Raw genomic sequence first — 27,357 nt, 5'->3', positions numbered from 1 at the left:
TCTCCCTGCATTTTTCCATTTACACTTAATTGTGCATGTAAAGTACACATTCCTACATGTTGAAAACTATATGCACATGCAGATCTGCTATTTCAGTCAGCTATCCAGCCTTTAAAAAACATAGCTGGGGAATAAAATGTTTATCTGTGTAGCCAGAAGCAAAGGAATGGGGCACATAATTCAAGCTGCTGGTAGACTATAAGCTTTTAAAGTTGTGACAATCTTTGGTGAATCCTACATTGTTGGCTTAAGATGCTACCACCCCTCTCTGTGTGCTCCCTTACCAGCTGTCACAACTGCTGCAGTAATGGTGCATGCCAAGCACCACTCAGCTGTTCAGGGACACAGAATGAAGACCTTGTGCCCAACCCATCTGAATCAGTTATTTCTACCAAGTTACTTGGACCTAATTCTAGGCTGATGAGTCGTGCACAACCCACTCTGCAGCACTGTACCATATCCAGGGAATGGCAGCACTATAAGCCATGAGGGTAGGCTTTAGTAAGGTGGTTTACTTAACTTAGGTAATCTGTGGTGGACTATGCAATGGGGCAAACATACTCTCCCTGTCATTTATTTTAATTAGTATGAACCAAAGAATGCAATCCCTCAACTGCCCTTTGTAAGGGCAGCATCTAACAGCTGCTTCCTACACCCTAAAATTCCCGGTTGCATTTACAATAACTACAATCCAGAACAGGATGATTCAAGATCACTGCATTTATTGGGTGGGATCACACAATGTGAATGGGAAGCTGGCAGCATTTGAAACATTTCCCTGTTTCACTCTCTCAGAAATCACCAAACTAAGCCTATAGTAATGCTTAGCCAAAAGCACATTACACATCACGGTACAAATGGGACACTTTGGAATTACACATCCAACTAGAAACAGCCAAAATGAGAATATCTCACCCACACCTTCCTAAGAGGGGAAATTCCAAGATAAAACTAGAACTTGCTGACAGCCCATAGGGTATGTTGCATTTAAAATAAACCAATGGAAAGCTGGACACATAACTGTCATACACAGCTGCAAAATTTGATAGAAAACTCTCTATATGAAAGAAATGAATGCTTAAATGAAGTCTGAACAATTAATGTGTTGAATTATACTCGTAAGAAGGCACACAAAATCTGAAATTGTGAATATGACTCTAATATCATGTGTCCCTCATGGCCCATTTGAAGGGGCAAGGAAGGAATTTGGCCACTTTAGAACATGAAAATAGTAGTAATCTGTAAACTTAAACTGAAATTTCTGAACTTGGAGTATTGCGGGTGTTAAGAAAGAAAGTAAAACAATCACCATAGTAGTGTAAGAAAGAGAATCACTCAGTTCTGCAGGTGGGAGAGATTGCTGGCAATTAGGGGAAACCAAATGCAATCAGCTCCTTCAAAGCAAGGCTGAGCTAACCTCCTAGGGAAGCTAACCAGCTAAATGTTAAGCCCCAAAGAAGTAAACAGTCTGCCCCAGAGAGAACTGGGGCATTTGCCTGATGGTAAATGCTTATTTTCCCTCCAAATTACTAAATTCATCTGATGGCAGACCCATTTTAAATGTAGTACATATAGAAGTTCATCAATACCAAAACTATGTTCACTTGACAAACACCAAAGAATATTCTTGCTTTTAACATGTCAAAAATAAGTTTGTAGGAAACTGAAAAATACACTAATGTGATTAAGAGATTTGTAGTAATTATTGAAGTAATAAATATAGCTATACAGTGAAAGATCATCTTCATAAGAAAAAAATAAAAAACCTTTTCAGCTTCTGTGTTGTAAAGTCTGAAGACTCTGCAAGCAAGACACTGCATGCCACTGCAGAGAGTGATCAGTAAATCTTTATTCTCAGTTTTCCAACTCTAACATACCAATAAAAACAAGAAAGTGAAGAAAAGGTAGTGGCTTCCTAAAAGCTGAGCTTTACCAGTGGAAACAAAACACAAAAGCTGATTCTCCCCCTGCCCTGAGTTTACTCAAGTGTAAAGCCCAAAGCTTCACAGTCCCTGTCAAATCCTCCAAAAAGAGATGAAGCAAAATTCACAATACTACATTAATATAGTGTAATGGAGTGGAAGACGGGAAATGCAATGGGGACTAAAAAAGCACAAAGAACACTATTTATACATAATTCTACATCCTAAGCAAACTGCAATAAGCAAAAAAAAAAATCAAATTCTTGTATTTAAAGTCTAAGTTTCAATTCAGCCAACATTTATGTTGTGCTTGAGAAAAAATGTGCTTATAGAAGTAGGATGTGTTTTTTTCCAACAGTCTTTTCCACTTCAGTTGAAGGGAAAAAAAATGTGTTGGCTATCTTCAACAAGGATTGATCTAATGAATCTTTATCTCAAATTATCAAAGTTAAGGGTCTGGGTAAGTGACATTGTTATGGCAGACAAACAACTATTAGAGTCACCCTGATTGACTTCACAGACTCTTAGGAAAGTAAGGGATGATTAAGCTTTTAATCTCAGTTTCTACCTTCAGTCATAGTACCAAGTTGCAGTGAAAACTACCAGTAGCATTTAAGCCTTTGACCACAGACTACAGCACACGGGTTTTATGGGTTTTAAACTGTCTAAATAAAGAGTTAGCTATTTCATCTATAGCCATTAGGATATTATTTTCCTAAGGCAGTAGCTCTCCCATTAGTGGATAATTCACCTGTTTCTCCTCCAGACAAAAGTAAACCCATACTTTCATTGCTAGCCCTCCCCTCTTCACTCCCACTCCTCTCACAAAAGTGAACAATGTCTAACATCCAGTTAGGAGAAGATGGAGTGTTATTTTTTAATACTGCAAACTATACGCTCTGTGCTTATCCAGCAGGGCCCAATTAAAACACAGAATGCTCTCAATGTCATAATTTTTTTTCCTTTGTAGGCAGATTTTTTAGCTATCAATGCTCATTAAACAATGCAGAGGAGAGGACAAAAAATTATAGAGGAGATGTTAAGGTTTGTTGGGGATTTTTTGTCTTTTTTTTTTTCTTCTTTTTTAGTTAACTAAATTATTCTAAGAGGATATAACCTTCAAATTCATGTTTGTTCTATTTTTAAAGCAAAACTCGTATGTCCTACACAAGTTAATGGGAGTTCACCCCTGCATGACAGACATAACTTACATTCTTTCGGGGAAAAAAATAATTTCCTTATTTTCTTAAAGCTACTTTTCTTACAACACAGCAAAGCTACACATACCATCCTTCCGCTCTGTTTCTTCTGCTCGTGAAGCACATGGAGAGCTCTGGAGTACAGAATTCGCGTTTTCCTTGGTGCCTTTTGGAGACATAGGTTCTCGTTTAATTTGTACTGAGGAGTCAGGAGTATTGGCAGGTGTGCTGCCAGTGGACTGGAATGGTGACGGCGTGTTTACATGAACAGAAGATCCTACTGGAGGCACAGAAGAATACAAAGGGTCCAAAAGGGGCTGGAGAGGGCCTGCAGGAATTAAGTCAGTTGCTGTCTGAGATTTGCTGTTTCTTCTCTCACTTAAGACACTGCAGGAAAGTTGCTCTGAGAGTTCAGAAGGTTCATATGTTTCTAAGGACAAGAGACAAAATAAATTAATAAAAAAAAACCAGATAGAACTAAAGTGTTCATATTTTACCATAAAATTTAGTGGTGCCAAGAGCTCATTTCTTGCAGACACACAGTCAAGGAAGAGAAAAATTGACAAAAAGCCACCAGATGGCACTACCAAAACCGACAGAACACACTTGAAATAAAGACCTCATTTTGAAAGTCTACAATTTTTTTGCACAGTTTAAAGGAGAAGATTCAAGAATATGAAAGTCAGCATTCTGTTGCAGTTTTATGGTATCTCGTACCTTGTAGCCCCTGCAAGATCTCGATTCTCTGACTTCTCAGCGTGCTCATTTCCATTGTTATCTGTAAAACAGTTGTAGTTTTTATCAGTTCTACTGATTTAACAGGCAGTTTGTCAGGCTGCTAACTTGTAGTTCAGACAGGTTCACAAGTCCTCTGTTACCTGTTGCTTTAATACAAGGAACCGTTGAACCTCGACATAGGCAGCCTGCAGGGCAGCCCTAGCCTGCAAGAGACTGGTGTCCACACTCTGCAGGGACTTGCTTAATTCTTCTTCTCTCAGTGAAATAGCCAACAACTGGTCTACCTGAGAACGTTCTGAAAAACAAACACAATGTAGAGTGATAGCACTGAACAATACATTAAGATACGTTACATATGATATAAAATAAATACTACCACCTCAGAATGTAAAAATCACATGAATTAGGTCAAACATTAATAATCACACAAGAAGCTGAAACTGAGTATTTATGCACAGGAATAGCCATGTCTACACGAAAGAAGATCACAGTTGAGTATTCCTCTTTACAGGATCTCCACCTTGACTCTAGTAACTACTTCCATCAAAGTTTGCCAGCAATGATTTAGTTTAGTTAAACAAAGTATTTCTCTTCCATAAAGACCTCTTCTTGAAGTACATATGTACATGGAATACAAATATACACTTGCCATTAAAGTAATCAAAAGGCAAAGGCAAATTCAAGTTAAAGAAGACAAATTATTCAGTTAATCCAGAAGCCAAGGAAAGGTTGCTTAAGAGAAAAAGAACCCAACAATAAAAAATTAGTTTACTATTCAGGATCATTTTGGGCCATAAGACTCATGTTTGCAATCTCTTCAGAAAGAGTCTCTGAGCACTGTACTCAGTAAAAGCTCCTTCTATACCTCCTAAAGACCTCAGGCATTACAGATATTCTCTAAATAAATGGAGTTTCAGCTTGGGCACTGCCTAGTTGCAGATTTAAAGCAAACTATGCGTAATGTTAAAGTAAACTAATGGGAAATAGACATTTTACTAAGTAGAATGTGTTATTAGTCTCTGTAATAGACACTAGTCATTGAAGAGAGATGCTTATAAATGACCCCACCTTTTCAAGTAGTGAAATATTAGTTCCCACAAGAAAATCCATTAATTGCTCTGCATTCCAAACAACTGTTAATATAAATAAATAAATAACAAAAGGAGGATAAATGGAACATTTGAAAGCCATCTTCTGGACCCCAAAGTTCCCAGACGGTGTTGCAATGGTTTAGTTCCCAAAGAAAATATTTGGCTTAAAACACAGAAGGTTTATTTTGATACATGGTGATGTGGATGTGTTAGGTATGTTTGAGAAAGATCTGCCTAACGTCTAAGAAAAAGAGTTTTCTTCACTCAGGAGAAGGAAGAAGCAAAGCATTCCACAATCATTTCCATTAAGGACAGGGAATGAGGAGAAAATTAGAAAGTATTGCCAGAAACGTCAAAAACAGAACACAGAGCAAATTTTGCAGAGTAAAAATTTTCTGAATTAGAAAGAGAAAGGTGCATGGCAAATTAGAACAGAGCAATTTGGGCTTCTCCCTTCAGAACTTCCACCTAAAGAGGCAACAAACCTCACTTCTCTGAGCAGGGTAAAGCAAAGGTCCCACCTGTACAATCAGGAACATGAACTGCAGGCAGAAATGATGCACATAGCCTTTTCTTATAAATAACTTCTGACAAATTAAGATACAAGTCCACAGAGAAGAATGTGTTGCAGACTTGTGAGCAGTCTACCCTATGAGCTTCATTAAGTGTCCAAGAAACACCAAAGTAACATTAAGGAACTAGTATTTTAGCCAAGTCAAAATACTGCTGTGTGTTTAACCTCTACACCAGATGCATACACATATGAGATATTCACTCACCTTTTTTACCTTTGATTTTTCTTCTCTTATTCTTTCTTTCTAGACTAGGGATTTCAGGAGATGATCCCTCCTGCAAGTAAAATCATATATTAACAAGTTACAAGAACAATTTTGTCTAAATGAAAAAGCCAAACATCCATTGTCTTTTCAACCATTACTTGTACCCACAGAGAAGAACACACAATTTATTTTGCCCATTCTTGTAGAACTAATCCTTTGCTTTGCTCGTAAAAGAAGGAGAACAAAGTGAGTGCCACATTTTAATCTCAACTAGGAAGAAATATTAAATAAGACGATAGCCTTCTCACTCAAATGTTCAAGACCACAATTGAGTCAGATTTTTTGCTCTACAGTTTTAGTTGAGGGTCTAGAGGATTAAAAAGTGAGGAATTAAAATTACTGTTTTCTGCACATAGCAAAGCCATCTTGAGAATTTGATCAGAAACATTATTTTTACCTTTTGTTTGAGTCCAAGACAGGACTGTGAAATAAATTTAGATTTAAGAATATTATTCTAAGTATATAATTTTGTAAAAAGGTTTGTCTTTCCTTGCTTAACCACAAAATCAGGAACATCTAAGGAAAACAAATTTCTACTACGATCTAGCTTCCATTTAAATTGGGAAACATGGAGATTCTTGCTAAACCAAGTAGTTCCACAGAAATATTTTGACAGCTTTTGTTTACCAACATAGAGTGCCAGGTACCAAATTGAATAAACAGCATTTGTCACTCCTACTAATTAAGGAAATATTATCGGAAGTCCTACACTAGGAAGCACAATGGAAAAGATTCTTAAAGAAATTTAAGTCAAACAAGTAAATTAGCTTGTTATTATCAATATAGAAGGCAATGAAATGGAGAAAGTCCTCCTTGCAAAGACCGTTCCAAGGCTGAATGACCACTGAAGGGGAAAATACATTTTTAGGGCACCAAAGCTGGACAGAATTGCACACTTACTCCAGTTGCTCTCCGCTTCTTTCCGATTCCTTGGCTGTCATTCTGTTCAGCTCCAGATGTGCAGCTACTATCTGTAGCTGCATCTATGTTATTAGACACTGCAAGAAGTGAAGCACTATTTGAAGCTGGACGATTTTCTTCTGAGATCTCTAGTACATTTTGTTTTTCAAGAAGAGGTGTTCTCTTTTCTGTGCTCTCCTGCTCTTGTTTTGTGAGGCCTGTGATCTCAGAGGCAGCCTCTAGGCTGTGACTTCTTCCAGTAGTCTCAGTTCTTTCAGACATAAAAGGTGACAAAGTAAGAGATGATGCATCTGTCTCCTGTTTCTGGTCAGCCTCAATGTCAGTGTTTGCCTCATATCCAGATGTTATGTGATGTGAGTGGCTGGCTGCAATTATTTGCCTTTGCCCATGTCCTTTTATTTTGGCTTGTCCACTGAAAAAGCTATAAGCAGAAGGATTTCTGTCTGCTATGACACTGCTTTCAGAAAAGCTACGTTTTCTGGCTGAGCCAGGCACCGCTAAGGAAATCCCTTCCCACTGGAATCCTTCTAGAGTAGACAGATCAGAATCTTCACTGAGTTCTAGACCTTCTTGCTCATTTTGAACAAGAGGCACCATTTCTATGCCAAACCTTTAGCAAGAAAAAAAGAAAAATAAATGCACAGGTTACAAACCAGCTAAATGTAGAAAGAAGCCTCTCCCTTCCCCAAATGCACAGTAGTGTGTTAAGTGATCTGGCAAGTCATCACACTGGTATTCTGTGCTTTCCATCTCATCTGGCAATGGAATATCTTTTGTATATCACACAACCAGATTTAGTGGCTAAGAACTGACAGCATGATTTTCAAGTCAGAAATCATGTTGTTATAATTATTCCAAACCAGGTTTAGAGCCTGTTCAAGGCGCTTCAAAAAACTTCAGGTTTAAAGAAACTTTCAAGTATTATATAAATGCTTCCTCTAAATACAAAAGCAATCTGTGTATCGAAATAAAAGATTAACAAATGAAGAGGGAGCATTTATACTGCCTGCAGCAATGCAAGTATTTTTTATAGCCCTGAATGAAAAAAGAAATAAACAACTGTCACAGCATTGTTCCCATCCTGATGGAATTTTTACATTCTTCCAATTACCAGAACTAGAAAAACAGACATATTGTTACCATTCATATTCAGATATTAAAGCAAACATTATGAACTGATCAGAATCTATTAATCAGATTACTATTACTTATCTATGGGTAGACATTCACAGCAGCAATGATAAATATACTATATTATTTGTATATGTAAAAGATCACGGTATAACAAGACTTCATTATGAAGCCTTAGTTTTAAGATTTTGGAGTTCATTTCAGATATGGAGAAAAACAACCCTTCCCCCTCAACATGCCCAGAGAGGAATGACAGAGGAAAGCTACCAACCTTGGTAAACCTTTGCCAAGTTCCTGTTTTTTCTTGGTTACCTGCTGGATGACCTGATCCCAGTTTACATTTCGCCGGGAAGCACTAAGGATCTGCCTGAGGGTGGGTTTAAGCCCCGACTCCTTCTCTGCCTCACTTTTCCGATGGCCACTCACATTCCGAATGCGCCGTGCGTTATTGAGGTTGGGCTCTGGGAGATGTGTCCCGACTTTGCTTTTCAGACTAATATGCCGTGTCAGATCTCTTTGCAGAGAAGCAGGGAGGCCAAGTTTGCTTAAATCAGGAAGAAGGCCTCCTGACTGGCTTCCTCCTTTTTGAAGCTCATTATCTGAAGGATTTTCAAAACCTTCCATTTCAAATTGATCATGTGACTTGACACACTCTTCATTCCCTTCTCCATCCTGCGAGGTTTTCAAACTCACATGCAAACCGTCCTGACTGCTTGATGAAGAAACTGTGGATTCTATCCGAAACGTAAAATTTTTTAGTTCAGCAGAAGCAATACTTGAAGCAGCTATCTTTTCATCATCTTTCTTTTCAAAGGTGGCGAGTCTACCTTCAGGAGTGTCACAGGGTAAATAAGACCTAACAGAAGAACCCAACTTGTCAACACTTGCTTCTGACTTCTCACTTCCCATTAAGTCATCACCATTCACATCGTCTAATGAATCTAGTCTGAATTCCTTCTTTGGCAATGCTTTCCCAGCTTCTTCACTTGTATCCTTGCAAGAGTTTAAGGGAGCATTATGCAAGGAATGGTTGGACTGAACATCTTCAGGATTTTGTTCTGCTTCACTGAAATTATTAACAGGCCCTCCAAGACTGCTACGAAGCACATCTTTGTTGTCTTGTATGTTATCAGCACAAACACCATGCAGTTTCGATGAATAAGAGGAGAAACCATTTGTTTCCAAGTTCACTGCGTTCAAATGATTCTGCTCTTTACTGCCAGTTGAGGATAAAAGAAGCTTGACATTTTTTAAGAGACTGTTTGTGTCTTGCTTTGTCAAGGATAACTTTGTATCTGTGATATTCAGAAGAGGGGATTTCAGTGATGGCATCTTATTACTTCTGCTATCATCTTTGTTAGGCTTTTCACCATTGGAACAGTCTTGCTTTACCTTGCAAGAATCAAGGTGATCTGAGGTTACATTAGAAGAGGAAGATGCTTCCTGTTCTTTAAGTTTTGAAAGGCTAACACTGGCTTCACAAGTTTTTCCTGTCATTGATGAATCAGTAGAAGCCGTAAGTACAGAATCCATTTTATCCGGAGTTTTAGAAACATTATCTTCAGACCATGGTTGCTGCTCTGCAGTTTTCTGTGATGGGTAGGGACTCCAGCGATATGTTTTATCTCTGGAAGGACTGACACTTTTTCCACTGGGTCTTGAAGTTTTGCTTTCTGGTTGCTTTGACATAGTGAAATCCAACGCCCCCTCAGAAGGAAGCTTATCGCTAGTAAAATCAAGCAAGTCGCTCCTCTTTCTTTGATTCCTGTATGGCAGAACATCCTCTTTCTCCGGCCGCTGCCATGGATACCTCTCCTTATTGTATTTAATTGGCTCTGATGAATAGGACTCTCCTGAGCTTCCAAAATTCCAGCCATTTGCACCATGAGGACTCGATTTCCAGTTTCCTCCATAACTCTTAGAATTCCAGCTAGAAAAATGACCTGTTTCCTCTGAGTGCCAAGTAGAATTTCTTTCCCTGGCACTGTGATGCCAATTTGACGTTCCTCCTCCCCGCCCACTCGGATGCCGGACACTTCCAGAATTCCCATAGTTATGCCAATTTGAAGAGCTTCCTGAAACATTCTGGTGCCACCCAGAGCGCCCCCTTGGGCCACCTGAATGTCTGTTTATATTGAGGTTCCTCTGAGAGTGTGAAAATTTGCCTTGTCTAGGACTAATATAATCATCCTTTTCCCACTTCCAGTCCCTTTGCGGTGCATTGTGACGATGCCACGATGACTGATCATAAGCTTCTCTTTCTTTGTAAGTAGCTCTTTCTTCTTTCCTTCTCTGTGATCTCCTGTCATCACATTCTAATTCTTGGTTTGCACAACTTGGTTCAGCTTCCCTGCAAAACAATTGAGAAAAACCTAAACTCTGATGCTATTCTACTGAAATCCAACAGCCCACAGGCCTCATGTATTTTATTGCACGGGGAAGAAAACATTTTTTTTTTATTATTAACTATAAAAAGAGAGATGACTTACTGAGCTGCTTTGCTGTTCAGGTTTCTGCAGTATTTGACTTTCAAAACTAATGTTGTACCTTTACTAAAATATGGTAATTTCAAAATTGCTCTTACAAGAGCAACTGATTTAGCACAGGGACAGTTCAATAGATTAATTCTTAAATATTCTTCTTTACCTTGAAAGATAATAGTCCTTTCTATTTACTAGTTATTGGACTAATAAAAAAAATACAAAAAAAGTTTCTTCATATTGTATAATCTTTGCAAGTTGGACAATCTTCACAGGTGAAAAATTCATTACCAGTGAAATAATTATTTTTTCTGAAGACTATTTGACTTGAGGTAGATGGTGTAATTAGAGTGAACTGAACAGAAAAAAAAGCTAAGGTGGAAAAGCAGTTATTCTACCTACTGGAGAGAACAACTGACACGATGGCTCAGTTTATAAAGTTTAAGTTAAAACACAGATATAAAACATCTACAAAAGTTGTTGCTGAGATATAAAAATATATCCTGTTTTAAACAACAGTCCACAGCATGCAATGAGTTTGTATGAGCCTTCCAGCAGCACTACCTCCTGCCACTTGGACAGTACTTGTGCTTGGCAACTTACCATGAACACATGGCAAACTATCACATGTGCATTTAAAGACAAATGCTACCTTCACAGAGACAGTTATTCCCAGGGTCAGCAGTCTAAACGTTCAAAGTATTTATTCTACCAAATGAGGTAATCAAAAGGTTTTTTCAGAAACTGATTACAGAAATGCTTCACTCTGACTTTACAGGAATACTTCCATTCGAGATCCCTGGACAAGAAAGAAAAATTTCACACCACTTCTAAAAATCTATTGATTTGAGTAAACTCAAAATTCATATTGCATCACCCTTTTAGTTTTCAATACATTCTGGTTCTGCTAAAAGATTACTAAATAACTATTCTCTAATGGGAAACGCTCTACTGTGTAAAATAACCTGAGCTCTAAGACAAAAACCAGTGTTTAAGTGACACTGTAAATTTTAAGAGCTGACTCAACTAGATTATGATCTAATGGAAACAATTCTGCCGAATTAGTAACTTAATCCTTGTACTTTCTGTTTTTCCCCTTCTCCAAAGAGCACCCAACAGACAGAGATTTTCTAAGATTTTAGTTGCCTCAGAACAACACTGTACTGACAGCATTGCTCCTTTACCATAAAACCAGGAAAAGTGACATTTTTGCTATCTACACTGACTAACTGTGCAGTACAGAGACACAGAGTTTGACAGAGTGGTGTCAAAACCAAATAATCTCCACAGATTTCAACACTCACAAACACTAATTCAAATTTCTAGCCACAGCAAGCAAGAGCTTCTTTCAAAAATCATACACCCCTTTAATACTATTGCCATGCCATAAATCTACTCAAATAATATATTCCCACCGGAACATCATACAAGCAATGCAGAGCCACGTGGAAAATAAAAGGCAATACTTATTATGCTCTGCAGCCTTCTATTTCATAGTGAGCCAATAGACTATGTTTAACTCACGGTAAGCAGCAAGGTAAAACAGGTTAAGAAATTTCATTCAAGGATTATAGAAACTTACTGTGATATTGACAGAACAATCCAATTAATTTTGAAAATAGATTAACGTTTCATAACAAAACATGTTCAGCAACAGTTTCTAAAATGCCAGGTTCCTACAGACACCCTCCACCCTAAACAATATTAGCATTACTGTCACATTTATTAAACTTTTCAGTCAAAAGGTTGTAAAATATTAAAATAAAAACATTAGGGCTCTCAAAACACAGGATACAACACTGGGGACTCTTTTTACCCATAATGGAAAATACTGGTACTTCTTTACTAGTGGATCAACAGAACAAGAACATTCAGCAGAATCACACTGAGGTGTTTAAACTATGATATCCACGCAGGTCTCTCTGATTGTTCTCACAACAAGAACACTGCCTACACGCAGTTTACACTTCATGAACACCTAAGCCTTAGAGTGTATCTTCGCTGTATTAAAAGCAATTCTATGACCTAAGAGGAGAAAGGAAAACTCACCGTTCCTTCTTTTGCTTGATTAGTTGAATGAGTTCTTTGTCAAGGTATTCTTCTTCTGCCTCTTCCTTCTCTTCCTCTTTTCTGTCATGGGCATTAACATTGTCTTTGTGCAACTGGCTGGAGATGTGCTTGGCATATGCTGACAAACCCACCAGTGTCACCCTGCACACCCGGCATTCATGGTTGCTTTCCCTAGGAAGAGAGGCAGAGGGTGGACTTTGAACTCTGCCAACAGGCATGGCAAGTACCTCTGGTCTTACTGTGTTTCCTCTGAATGTCCTTGAGTTCACGGCAACGAGGTTTTGTTCAGTGTATTTAAGTTACTTGAATTCTCTAGCTTTTTCTTTCAAGGTTTAGTTTCTTGATGGCCAATTTTTAAAAGATTTTTTTCCAACAATCAAGAGGTAAAAGACTTGGTAATGAAGCTGCGTTAACTGGGAGGAGGAATTCTTCTTGAATTGTTGTACTCAAAATCTTTTCAGAGGAAACATAGTGAGCGAGGAGGCAGAGTGGAAGGCTTACAGAGCTAGCAGGAGCTCTGAAGCCCTTCCATGGTGCCAGCTGCACTGGGGAAGCCTGGTGACAGCTTCTACATTTAATCCTTGCCTTGAGCCTTCCCCCAGTGAAATTTAGAAAAGGGAGGAGGCAGTACATGGATACAGCCAATCCTGATACAACATAACCTAAACTGGGACAGCTGAGACTGCTGCCTGGAATCCAAAGACTCCACAGCACAGTGAGTGATAGGAGGGTGTCTTCAGTTCACTGTACTTTATTTGGTTCAAGTGTGCATGAGGTCTACTTTCTACTTTAGAGGACTTATCTTAAAAAATACAGCAATTATTTCAGCTGGAGAAAGTTGACAGCTGTGTCAGACAAATGGTTTTACTCATGTTTCAGTGAATACTGGATTAAGGTTACAAGATTTTTTTTACCTTTTTCTTTTCTTTTTAAGAAATTCATATTTCTAAAAATACCATATTTGTTCATCAAACAAGTCCTTTCAATACTCCAGTGTTAAGGAAATACATTGTTAATAGGAAACCTAAACAAGGAAAATATGTTCACCAGTTTAAAAAAAAAAAAAAATCAGAAAAAAATTAACCAGAGTATAGTCCACTGCAAATAACTCAGGAGGACCAAGTCAGGACTCACTGAATGCCTCCATAATACATTTTTCAATACTGACAGTTAATAAAAGCAGATCTGCATGTCCCCATGGCACTTGAGACCAAATTCTTGGAATGGAAGTTTAATACCAAAACACCGTTCACGACTGAGGTCAAGAAAATGGGATCCATAAAGGAAAAAGACAAATATCTTTTTTAATCCTCATTTTTTTTAGATAACAGTTAAAAATAAAATGAGAAAAACATGAAAAGATGCACCTTTACTCAAGATATTAAGACACCATCCTTATCAGAGTGGTTAATGAAGTGTCAGCAGCTATGTTTTACTTATCATGGCTATTAGTGGTTTTCCTATTAATGTATTTGAGATATTTAAGCAATGCAGTCATTCACACACACCTAGAAAGGACTTTATTTTAAAATAGACTATTAAAAATTAGAATTTTTATATTTAATTATTTTGTATATTGCAGCCTAATTAGTTTCAGATTAAACACCTGAATAAATTTTTTACAAATACAATTTTACAAATTTTCTTTTTACAGTAGCTTCCAAATTTAATCTGTATTTTCCAGAGTTGGGTGTATTTCATTTTGCACACTGCACACTCACTAATAAATATTCAAAGCCCAAATACTCTATATTGTACTTTGGGCTACCTCATTAATCCAACAGAGATAACCAAGTCAGTAAATTTACTGATGCTGTCGGAAGAGTCCTCTCCACACTCATAAATGGCACAGCTATGCATAGCTAGTAAGTCTTATTTTTAACTCAGCTCAGCACGCAAAGCTGAAAACTATATTCTTTTTACGTAATTTCAATCAACACACTTCAACAAGACACATATTTCAATCAACACACTTCAACAAGACACATGGTACTAATTAGGTTTTAGAGAATAATACACATCCTTCATAAGACCAATGTTTCAACTCTTTCATAAAGCTTTTATCACCCTCATTTACAGACTAACTAAATAAATGCAAAGTTGTATTTACTTTGGACAAAGCCAGTGATTTGGCAGCTGGACTGAGGACAAAGAACTTGTTTCTATCACTTCTAACTTGTGAGTTACTAATTACCAAGCTGTGGTTCTTGTACCAACTGACAAGCTGAAAAGATTCAGGTGGTTAATGCCTAGACTTCTCTGACTGCTGTTCATCTACATGAACCCAAAGAAAAAACATTATTTTTTTCTATATGAAGAACTGCTTTAATTGAAAATGAATTGGCTAGGAGTTCACTTATGGGAATTTAGATTTCCTTCAGTTCTTTTCTGTCCTCATCCCCATAAATACCAGCCAGAATTAGCCCACTCCACGATACACACTGATCATGTCTACACATTCCCCTACCAGACAGGAACACCACACAATCTTAGTTGTTCAACAAGGCAGCCAAAAGAAGTTTGAGGTAAACATGACAGAATGTTCTCAACATAAAAGCAGCCAAGAGCTTTATTTTACTGGATGTGTACTTCAGACTGTAGACTCAATGTTCCTCATATAAGAGCATTATTTTACTTTTAATTAAAAGCAAACAAAACCTAAATACGCTACAGCTTTGTACTTGGCATCCAATTCCCCTTATATATCATATGGAATAAGACTTCAAGAAAGGAGAAGAGCCTTGAAATGTCTCAGAAAGCTATTCTAGCCCTTGAGATTACTAAATTAAAACGAAAAAAGCATGAATCAATGTGTGTATTTCCTTTACCTCTCCACACAGGAAGTCTAAAAAGTGACTTCTAGTTGGATGTTGAAATTGAAGGCAGTGAGATGCTGATACTATGCACACTTTAATGGTATTATCCTCTGTTACACAATTCAGCCACACTCATGAGGCTGTTGCTTGTTCTTCACATTTTCTACTTGAAGTAGTTTTTGCTTAACAAGTCTGTAAAAGACTCCTAAGAGACTTCTAACTAAACTTAAATGGGAAGAAGAAGAGGTAGAGGGAAAAACAAGGCTGCTGCTTGCACCGTGAAAAATTAAGATCATTATTTTGAGAACAAGTGTCTTCCTTCCATGCATTCTTCTGAAAAGTAATGAAGACAGATTAGTAGCACAACATGTAATTATGATGAAACAAATTTAACGTAGTATCAGTCTTCTGGAAATGAAAAACCAAAAACTGTCAGATCATTGGCAAGCTACTCTGCACACAATATAACTCCTAGAAACTAATAATACCTTTAAGAGCCATAAACTAAACTTAAAAAAAAAAAAATAATTAAAAAATGCTCTTCAAGTTAGCTGACCAGAAGCCAAAAGGCTTCTAGTGTAGAGAGCATTCTGGTTTCAGAGCAAACTCATCCCAACTGTTACATTAACAGAACAAATCCTTTTCATGCTCAACAGAACAGATCTCAAGTGTTGTGATGCATTTGATCCCAGCCACATTTGCAGAACGTGTCTAGCTCCCAAGACCCAATTGTGTGGGGCAGTGTAGATAAGGAAATAAAATTATCTGGGGTTTTTTTGGTTTTGTTGTATATTCTTTTCAACTAAGTAGCCAAATTCAGAATAAAAACCCACAAGAATTGTAGGGCTAAGCAAGGGATAGCAACAACAGGAGAGAAAAAAAATATATAGGATGGGGAATGTGAGGTATTTATTACTTTTATGCCTTCAATCTTTACAGAAAAAGCGCAATTTTTATTTGAAAAGAAATTAATAACTTCCAAAAAGCTGCTTTCATACATTTTCCTCTGTGATACAAGAACAACTTTGTTAATCTGGACATGAAGATCTTTTGAATCCAACTAAATGAAATTATATTTCAAGAGGAAAAGATTACTTTCCCTTCCCCTATATTTAATCATTTTTACTGTCCACACAACCCCTGCCTAAAGACAGGCCAATGTGGAGATTCTGAAGATGGAAGTTCTTTTCCCAGCTTCCTAACTTGCTAGGAAACCCCAGAGAAACTAATTAGATAATAAAAATAAGTAGAGATTAGACAACAGAGGTTATTTACTGACAGCTAATATGTACTTCAAGGTAAACAGTATTTTTTTACTTACTGTCCTGCAATCAGTTGGGTTTTTTTATTTTAGAGAGCGAATTCGAAAGGTAAGTAGATATAAGAAGGCACACACATATGCTACAGATTTTGCTGCAAGTCTTAACCAAAAAAAAACATTTTAAGGTGTTGATTTAGACAAAATACAGCAATACTTAGAAATTATACACAACAGTAATATAAAATATAAAAAACTTTCTGCAGCTACATATATGCTTTGCACACAAAAAGCTAACGAAGAGAAGGGAGTTTCTAACTTCCTACTCTTGAAACATCATAAAATAAAACAGTTTAAGAGTTTTACTAGAATTCAACCTGGCATATCATATGTACATTGGTGTTAATATCTATCATAGTATAGAATCAGTCTTAAATACACTCAGCCTTTCTTTAACTCCTAAATCTTTAAAAAAAGGACCTGGAGCCCTAACAGCTGTTCTCACCTTACACCAAATAAGAGAAGAAAAGCTACGTGGATGAGAAGTTTGCATGTGAACAGAAGAAATCTACCCTCCCTGGGTATAAGACACATATCATGACACGATGAATCTTCCACACCTTTAAGAGCTGAAAAGAGAATTACTTCTTAGTCCTTTAAAAGGTGTTTAAAACAGATTTACCATTTCCATATAAAGTTTGTGCTGCAAGATGATTAAAAATTAGATCTGTAGATCAAATACTTAGGTATTTGATAGTATTTAATTCTCTCTGGCTATGTCAAAACCCACACACCTGAAAATGCTTTTAAGTATACTCTGGTTGCAACTTGATTCCATATTATTAGGATGATATTTGAATATCCCTTAACTCCCTCTTTCTACTTCCCAAAAGTTGCAAATAAAATCATGGAAACCAGAAAGAAAACACCATCCACCATGGTAAAATCTCTTAACCACGCAACTGGACCAGGACATCAAATGACAAGGCAGTCGTTGAAGCAGATACCAGTCTTCTCACAGTGCTTTAAAAGATTAAAATCTGTTTCTACATCACTGAAAACATAAAAAACCCCACAACATCTTAAAAAGAAAAATACCGGTGTTGATGATTCTGCCAAAGGCAGAATTCTAGTGCTTCCAAGAAACCAAGCATGAAACTGCCTAGAATAAAGTAATTTTATTTCACTACAGTTCAAGAAATGCAGGAGAGCCTTCCTGTTTGCCTCCTGAGTTCTTGGCATTAAGACAATGTGTTCATTGCCAGCTTCATGACAAGGCATCCTATCAAGTGATACATAAACATAAATTGTGCAGTTCTGTCGGTATGGAAAATAGATCTTGAGTTCTTCCAGGGAGTGACATACTAAATGCACAGAGAGGAAGGATGCAAGATTGTTCTCATACCTTCCCTTCAGGTTTTCAAGTTCTCTGTGGTGAAGCATGCTTCTCATGTGTTCTTCCATCTCCTTCAACATGGGAAAAAAATAAAATTGGTCAAAACAAAATGGTAATATTATATGTGAAAAGCTCACTTTTGAGAAGTCTCCTGCCTTTCGCAGAGGTGTACTCTACTCCTACAGGGCTGCAGCAGTTGCCATGTCTGTTTCTGTGACTGTGAAAGCACCAGTAGGCATGCTTTCAGGAACGTTTATGTCACCCTTCCTGAGGAAGGACACACAGGAATCCTTAACATTCAACACAAGCAAAGCAGAATTCCAGAAGAAAGATGAATAACAACACATGTAGTAAAGCTTATTAGACTGATTTTTGACAAATTACTGTTGATAGTAATTTTAATGAAAAGTCTCATTGATACCACTCTTCAGAATCACAACATTTTTCCTGTGCAATCTGAGCATTTTGTCTGTATTTGTAGAATAATACAGCTGTAATTTCATCATCACATACTATTTTGCTCTGCTAGATGCACTTTAGAAACTGAGATGTACAAAACACGTCAGTTTGTTTTTTACAGCAACCTTGATCCATGTACTGCAGTGCTGCTATAATTAATTCCCAACAGGGAGCTGCTGGAAGAGTAAGAACATTCATCATTCAGCAAAAAGAAGCAGTTCAGAACATTTAACTTTCTTTTGGTGTTTGACCCAAAGTGTTTGGAAATCTTCAAAGAACAGATACTAATCACTAATCACAAGGCCTCTTTGGCCCTTGAAGTCCCACCTGCAAAGGGAAAGGAACATCTTTAACCTTGAGGACTTGTGTGAATTAACACTGCCTTTTGTAACATCTCCACGTGCCATGTGGCTAAGCAACACATAAAGGTCCACTAAGAGACACTCAGTTTCAACGCAGACTTTGCACAATATGCAGTACACAGAAGATGCACACCAAACCGATCCATTAATGAAAAATACATGTTGTGATATACAATTCCCCTTTGTCCTTTCATATGGAAACACAGACTTCCCAAAGGGAATTGAAATAAATTGTGTATTACGGTATTCCCAACATATCACAATTTACAGCAAAATGACTGTGTTTTTCACTTTAGTATCTTTATAAAATAATACAAACCTCATCATATTTAGCATTCAGAATCAAGTATATTACACAGCTTATTTCAAGATACTCCAAAGCACATGCAAAGGAATTCTTCACGAGAGCAATATATACCTGGTAGATGGAAACTGCTCTTCGCACAATTTTACAACGGAAGCATTTCTCGTACATGTTTCATATTAGTATCTACTGATACATGCAAAGCACTGATTATTTACCTTTTTTGAGTTGTACACAATGTGACACAATACACATTTTCGTTGCCGAACCATGCTTATTACTCTGGAAAGATCTTATCCCATACCTGCAAATAAAAATAATACAAAAATAACCAGTATTCAGGATGACTTTTGTTATTAATCCATTTTACTAAGGCAAGTAAAAAAGGTTACTGTTCATGAAAACACTTGTGCTGAGCTTCTTTAAGAAAACACACACCTCTCGTGCATAGTCAATATTCTTCAAAAAAGATAAGGCAGTTTTGAATAGTCATCTAAAACATCTATAACAAAAAGTACTTTCCCTTTCATTTTGTTCCTTGTCCTCTAAGATATGGTACTCATTCTACAAGCAGAGATCTGTAGGAATCCTCTCAGCTACTTAAATCAGATTTACAAAGCACTTTTCAACTAGCATGATGACAAGGAGATGAGGAATTGGGGAAACCAAGCAGGGCAAACTCAGATCTTCATTTTGGTATAGAGGAGGGCTCAATGAGGATATTTAAGAAAAATGAAACAAAGGTCGTTCATGTTATCAAAGACCACCAGCCTTCAAGGTTTATCAATCCATTTATTCACCATAAAACCTAACATGATTTAACTCCGTATTTTTCTCATTAGCCTCTGTAAGAACTATGCATCATCATGTACTGAAATACTCGATTTAGACAGCATTTTAAGATACATTCTCTAACACCATGCTCTGCTTGGGTACCCTATGTGTTTGAATCATTACTAAAACCTATTAATTTTCCCAACAGTACAAGATTATTCAAAACTTTGCACCAGATTATTAAGTATTTTAACACTGATCTACTTAAGACTTGCATATATGCAAATGAAAGCAGCAGCAGGTCAAATTAAATGCCATACGTATTTTATCATAGTGTTTAACTCATCAGGAGAGCAATTAAATTAGAGAGATACATAACGGTCTAAGTTATAATACAAAGCCAGGCATGTCTGTTTAAGTAACAGGGTATAATCTTTTCCCTTTTCTTTCTCTTAAAATATAGTAAAATGCAGAATGATTGAGCATTATTGTCAATTTTTATTGACTTGGTAGAGGCAGTTCCTCAGTTCCTAAACTGAAAACAAATGTACCTTTTTCCTACTACATAAAAATACAAATCCTCTTGAGTTTTGCTATCTCATAGTAGGCAACTTCAGAGCTAACTTCGCTAATACCATCAAACTTAAACTGCAAGAGCTTTCTTCAACAGCTCTTCTCCACAGCTGACCCTATAAAGTTAATTCTTATTATTTAACATCGACCTTCTGTATCAGGGGCATCAAAACCTCCAGATCACCAGAAGCTGTGAGCAAAGGCCAAGAACTGGATTCTTACCAAATCCAGATTACCCAGAGTTAAAGCAGCTCTGACATTCAGTGGTACCTTCGGACTGTAAACAAACAAAAATCAGCAAGTAAAACCACACCCCTCTAAGTCCAAATCTTAATTCTTTGACAAGTAACTCTTTACCTCCAGATCTGCATGGCCATTTACAGTTAAGGTTTACACCAGCATCTGTCCAGCTTAAAGGGGAAGGAACTGAGAGGTGCAATAGCCTTTGCACCTTTAGACAACATACAGTTTCCTCCCTAAAAAAATTCCATATCATCATACCAAAACAAACACACTCATAATACAACAGGAGATTCAGTCATCTTATGTTCCCTAACCACCGTTCTTGACCTCAGTGAAATACCTGATAGTGTTTAAATATGCACTTTTTAGCTTCATCACATTGGCACCTGATGTATTTGAATCATTACTAACAGCCATTTATTTTGACAAATCACCCCCAAAAAAGATATAAGATCATTCAGAAGTTTGCACCAGCCTAGGCCATGTAGAACATTAGTATAAATTCATTTGGTATCAGTGATATGCATGTAAAAGCACGTGCCTTCATAGGAGGTCAAGATACAGAAGTACCTTGTTTTGGAACAAGTTATTTTAAAAGCACACATAAAAAGCGTAACTTGGTTTTAAACATATGCCAGCTGACACAGCAGTTAAGGAAAGTTAAAGCTAGTAAGTAAGAGAAAATGAGATACTGAGGCCTCATGATTTTCCATTAAGTTATTAGGTGAGTAAAGCAGCACATCATCAACATACTGTTTACACACAGATCTGTGCAGCTGCAACAGATCTAAGGGAATTGTTACTGATCATACAGAAGTGACAAAGATTTAGATGCCTATCCAACATAGGAAAGCTGTTTTAATGCAATTAGTAAGGATGTACTCATGAAAAGCAAGACTGCTAATCCTTGCACCAATTTCAGACACTTCCTTCTGTATTAAAATATTCTGTACTCCCCCAACATCCTTCACTAGCACTACTTTGTAGTTTAGTGGAATAATGCCCTACATGTGTTCAGGATCTTACTCAAGATTACCCAAGTATTTACAGAATTCATTCTGCACAAGAGCGAAAGCAGCATGGGACTTAAATCAGGAAAAGAGGGCCAGTTAGCACGTAACATTTAAAAGCTTCCACCAGCAGAGCTAACGTTACACCTGTTTTGGCTAATTAAAACATATAGTAACTATACACGATTACAGGAAGAGTTTTTGGCTAACTGCCCAATCAACTGGGTATTACTTATGACAGAGTACTAAAAATACTAATGGAATTCAAATGCTATTGGATGTCACTATGAAAAGGGAACTTTCATCTCTAAAGAGAGAAGCCCTCAGAGGCATGGACTCAAGTAGAGATTCAGTAGATGCTACAGGGACTGGGAGAACATGGACACATCCTATTTCCAGATCACCTCTTGATTTACTGTCTTACATAGGTTTAAGCCACCTCACATCATCCTTAGCCTTCTCTCAAATCCTGCTATAAAACCCATGGCTCACTTTAATCAAGTACTTCAACTTCACTGTAAAAGAACTTCCAATCACATAATAAATCCATGGTATTTCCTCAGTCGCTACGCAAAATCAACAAGAACCAAACAGTTTTTGAGCCATGTAGTCACTGATAGCATTTCATCTCCTCATATACTGCTCTGTCCAACTGCAAAACTTTCACACCGAGAAACTTCAGAAACAGAGCTTTCTCTAGATAATGCAGGCACTTGAATTCTTAGCAGCACCAATGAATCATAATGAATAAACTTTAAATACAAACAACCTTCAGATTGTTTTATCAGATTTTTTTATCAGATTTAACACTTCATGCTTTTGAAATCACCGACTTGCTGTATAACATAGGAAACTACTTTTCAAGGAACTTGAGCAGAAATATGAGCTACTCTAAAAAATGAGACAACTGCAAGCAAAGATAAGGTTTTGCCAAAGAAGACCCCAAAACAACATAGGAGAGAAACACATGTCAACAGCAAAATGTAGAACCTTGAAAACAAATGAGATGTTACAGCAACTTTCTATTTTGAGGGAATGAAACTGTTCAGTGGGTGATTTTTTATGTGTTTGTTTTACAACTTGATATAAATGCAACTTGCCCAACGCCTGCACTTGCACAGAGCTTTGGAAACACCACACAGTTTTAATTAAATTAAGTAAGTCTGCTACAGGGATTTTGGAGAACAATTCTCACAAGTAAAAATAGTCTACAAAGAAAATAAGGCATTAGACCACTTCCTGCAACAACATTCATTTGTCCACAGTTATTCAACCTTACCGGATAACATACATTAAAAATGTACGTCAAGATTAAATCTGCTGCAGATTAGTGACTGAACAGTCTGACTATATAAAGCCACAAGTGCCATGGAGTGGGGCAGGCAGCCTGGCATTCCAGCTGCCTAGAAATCCTCAAGAGGCTTCAAAGAGATCAGCTGGCGTGTCTAAGGGCCTGCCTAAATGCTGCATGTCCTTACAGACAGCAGTGGAAATGCAAGACTTGAGAAGAACAGGAGTCTACAAGTTCACTGTGCAGAACATTCTGTAGCAACATATTCCTCAGCACCTCAAAGAGGTGTCATTCCTATTGCCTTAGTGACTGCAGTAACCAATTGCACACATAACAGCTGAGTTGTAGAATAGTAATACTAATAATACAGAGGCCTTTGCTCAAATTTCATCACCTCAAGCAGAATTTACACAGAATAAAGCAGCAACATTCACACACTATCTTTTCTTCCCAGATTTGTTGCCCTTGAGGCATCTGAATTCACTATGTTAGTATTCCTAATTTTACTAATTACTTTAACCCTACTTCTGGGGCACACGTGGGAGGTGCTTTAACCTTCCTTCCATGATGCTGATCTGTTCAGCCTAACCCAATCAACAGAGAGAAACTTAAGGACTAAAGTTAAGTCATGACTAACAGCATTATTCTTCTCCAACACACTATCATGCACTGTACAAACTACTCTGTAATCACAGGTTTAGTTTTCTTAAAATGTGGCAAAGGAGCTAACTACATTACACACCAGTAATTAGAAGCCAAACTTTTAAGGTAAATTTCTCCCTTCTTTCCAAGATTTAATTTCATCCATGTGACAGACTGAGGGTGCACTAGATGCCTCAGCACTGAAGCAGCACAGTAAACGCTATAACTGGGCAGACGAGTGTTCAGCTGTGTTGACATTGAGTCAGAAGAGCAGACTTAGTTCACAGGTCAAAGTTCTTTAGGTTCCTGTTAAAAGCAATAAAATTTACTCTAGTAACTAGCCTAGAAAACATCTAGCAGAAACTGTTTGAACACTATCCCATGAGTACGGCTGGTTTTTTTCACAACACACAGGGAAGTATGCTGGAGATAAGGACACTGTAGAGAAATACCTTAAACAGACCAGTGCAGGCACAGGAACACCTGACATGAACACGGAGTTTTCACTGACTTCTACTTTTATTTAATGTAAATCTAAGAACAGGATACAGACCAGAAGTATATATACACTTCAAGACACAGTCAAATTGCAATCTTTCTAACTCCCTATACATATGCTCATAATTTCTTAATATCTGAACTAAGTTTTCCTTGCTGGAAATCAAGATTATTTCTCCCTGGTGAAAGTAAATGCCTTATTGCTATCACAACAGCTTTTTACTCACTAGAATATTCAGGAATATACTCTGTCCTAATTGGAATTGAGTGCTGTTCAGCATTACTGTTGTTTGCTGTCACTCAGAACACCTAGAATGCATATACCTGGAAAGGTTGTTTTTCCCTATAGTCCCAGTTTGGTTTAAGGCACATGAAAACTCCTTTTCTTCAAATGTTTTCCTCAGACATCACATTGCTTGAGTCTATTAAAATTGCTGTTCCTCTTTCTAAATTGCCCAAAGCACTTTGAAGAATTCCTAAAACCTGGACATACTACTCCATCTAAGATCCCTACAACCACCCTTTGGAGAGGGGAATTCTCCTACCTCTACCACTGTTACAGCCTCAACCATAATTGAAAATTACTGAGACAAAGTCTTACTAAGAAGCAACACAGTGACCTACAGGATGTGGGAAAAATAACCTAACCGATTTAAATATTTTGCTGACTTACAAGAGAATTCACATTACCAGTTTATTCTGGTAACCTTGAGTCACTTTATAAAGGGTCTTCAACATACAGACACCCTTACAAATGACACAAATACCAGATACTTAATATCTATTGCAGTTCCACAGAAGCAGGTACCTGGCCTTGTCAAAATAACTCAGGCTTCCTAAGGAAGATCTATATTGACACAAAAGAACAAGTAGGGAGAGCATTCAGTCTCTAATTGGGCTTCCTCTATTTCTGCTGTCATTACAGAGTATGAAAAACCACTGGAGAGTGATCTGAGGCACTTGAACCAAGGTAGTCAGGTCACTCTTCAGTATGAAGATCTTTCATGTCAAGAAAATTCAAGTTAAGGATCCCAAACATTAAGATAGCAGTCATTCATGGCCTGGTAATAGAAAGACAGGGATCTGTCTAAATTATTCCATCTCTGTAATGCAGTTTGTCCCAGGGCTGAATAATAGCAGCTCCACCATCTTAGGACTACAATGTAAAATAGTCTAGGACTTGATGAAAAAAATCCAAAACCTTACACTACAAATATGAAAAATACTTTTATAAAAACAAAGAAGTTACTTGCAATGCACAGTATCCTCTTACTTTGATAGAATGAGCTCAACAACACCTCAAATCTTATGACACCATCTGGTGGCAGAGTTCACGGAAGACGATGACCAGATAGATGCTAAGAATAGCTTCAACAATTTAAATGTGATTCCGAACAAATTTAAATTTGATTACCAATATCTTATGAATTTTGCCTTTACAAGATAAAGTGGAAAGAAAAATGATGGAAAAACACCTTCATTTTACCTAGATAAAGTTATCTACAAGTCGTAGAACCTCTATACACAATTTGGATACGTATTTGGAGGATCATGATTGTTGTTATTCCTTTCACTGCATTTACAGTCCTGCATAAAGATGCCTTTACCTGACAGCTCTACAAATGTGTGGCATTTTTGGACATGTGGATGAGAAGGTACCCAAAGACTAGTCACAGCAACCAAACTGACTCAAGTAACAGACAAACACAATTCAGCTAAAACCAAGGACTTGTTCCAAATTGAAAATGCCAGAACATAGCACCCATTTAATTACCTTTACATTCAAAAATCAGCCATTAGTGGAACATACACAGTGGTGCAAATGCAGCTGCCTTGTATAGCCAGCTAAAGTTAAGCAAAGACTTAAAAAAAAAAGCTAATAGAGTTGCCTTCAATGGAAGAGACTTCAGGATAGGAATCTATTTTCCAAGATAAGAAGTTACAGAGCCACATCATATTGGCCCTTAGAGCCTGCAGAAGTAATCCCAAATATTGCAGTGCAGCTTTCAAACTTCAGCAAAGCTATTAACCAAATTTTTAGAAGGCTAAAATGTTTTTTGTTTGTTTTTTTAAGACTAGGATCTATGAGTTCAGCAAAACAGTCAATTAGCTTAATGTAGTAACTGAGACTTTTGGCCATCAGTGTGCTTGTAGCAAGCGTGGGTAGAGCCCTTCTCAAATCTTCATTCGCGAAGCCTAGCCATGATGATGATGAGTAACTGACACTTAACTAAAAGAAGTAGCAAATAACAAAAGAAGAGCAATAACCAGCAAACATATAGGAAATGCAGACCCAGGAACTCATTTTGAAAACAAAGTCCCACAAACCTCAATCCTCTTCGCTCTCAGGTCATGCCTCAGAACCCATTTGTTGATTAAAGCTGGACTTCAGCAAGGAGGGAAGGGGAAAAGGAAAATTTTTACTTGCAAGAGGACATTTTGACCAAACCATTACCAAAGAGGATACTACTATTTATACTGAGATATAAACTTTAATCATCAATGCCACTGCTATCCCACGTTTCATAAACTTTTACAAACTAAGTTCATAAGCAATCCTGAACAGCTCTTAATGTAAGTTTGCATGTGAACTACCCCGCTTGCAAAGATGAATGATCACGATACCTCATGTTTCATCGTACAATTAAGGTTTGTTTCACACTATCAGTCCTAGTCCTTTTAGGCTACTAGATGTTTATCACCACATTCATACATGCTTTTACTTCGACACATTTTTAGCTGCATGCTATGAGGAAGGTAACTAAGCAATTCTACTCAAAGCCACAGTTCATCCCTGGAAACGCTTCTGGCAGGTACGAAGAGACCGCACGGCAGCTCCACATCTGTAACAGAGATTCTGCTCTAACAAAGCTCGCGTTTGGCAGGATAACAAAGTTCAGGGATCACTGCAGCACTACAGGATGCTCACCAGGCAAAACAAGGAGCACGCCCGCCCCAAGGCAGATCCCCGCTGCCGCAGCCTCTCCGGGCCGGACTGGCCACATTGTCCCCCCTTCCCCAGGCCGCCCTCTCCGCCAGAACTGGAGCGAACCCCAGGACCGCCGGCCGCCGCCGCCCCAGCGCTCCCCGAGCACTCTGCCCCGCGCAGCCCCGGTACTCACAGCTCGCACCCCCGGCCAGGGGAGCGGCCCGGCAGCCCATGGCCCTGCGGCCCCGCGGAGGCCCTGCCTGCCCGACCGCCCCGGCCCCGCCGCCCGCGCCGACCCGCGCCGAGACCGCCCCGCCAGACCCGCGCGCGCCGCGGGGCGGGGACACCGCCCGCCCAGCCAATGGGCCGGCGGGACGGCGGCCCCGCTGCACGCCGGGAGGCACGGCTGCG

At 38.0% G+C, this 27,357-nt stretch overlaps 1 protein-coding gene across 2 annotated transcripts in view; it reads right to left on the bottom strand.

The window, feature by feature from the left end:
• Positions 1–27,255, bottom strand: part of ZNF106 (zinc finger protein 106) — a 42,555-nt gene extending 15,300 nt beyond the window's left edge. For both annotated transcript variants that reach the window (XM_050336282.1, XM_050336283.1), the window contains exons 1-10: positions 27,140–27,255; positions 19,205–19,290; positions 17,871–17,932; positions 12,371–12,562; positions 8,113–10,191; positions 6,690–7,320; positions 5,730–5,799; positions 4,000–4,154; positions 3,839–3,899; positions 3,210–3,551 (exon numbers count right to left, since the gene is read on the bottom strand). In XM_050336282.1, coding sequence (XP_050192239.1) covers positions 3,210–3,551; positions 3,839–3,899; positions 4,000–4,154; positions 5,730–5,799; positions 6,690–7,320; positions 8,113–10,191; positions 12,371–12,562; positions 17,871–17,932; positions 19,205–19,258 — 3,646 coding nt within the window. In that variant the 5' untranslated portion in view covers positions 19,259–19,290; positions 27,140–27,255. The remainder of the gene's footprint in view (positions 1–3,209; positions 3,552–3,838; positions 3,900–3,999; positions 4,155–5,729; positions 5,800–6,689; positions 7,321–8,112; positions 10,192–12,370; positions 12,563–17,870; positions 17,933–19,204; positions 19,291–27,139) is intronic.
• Positions 27,256–27,357: the final 102 nt, after the last annotated feature.

Source organism: Myiozetetes cayanensis, unplaced genomic scaffold (genome assembly GCF_022539395.1).
Source record: "Myiozetetes cayanensis isolate MyiCay16 unplaced genomic scaffold, myiCay2020 scf6-25, whole genome shotgun sequence".
In the NCBI taxonomy this organism is placed as follows: Eukaryota; Metazoa; Chordata; class Aves; order Passeriformes; family Tyrannidae; genus Myiozetetes; species Myiozetetes cayanensis.
This window is presented reverse-complemented; position numbering and strand designations above follow the sequence as displayed.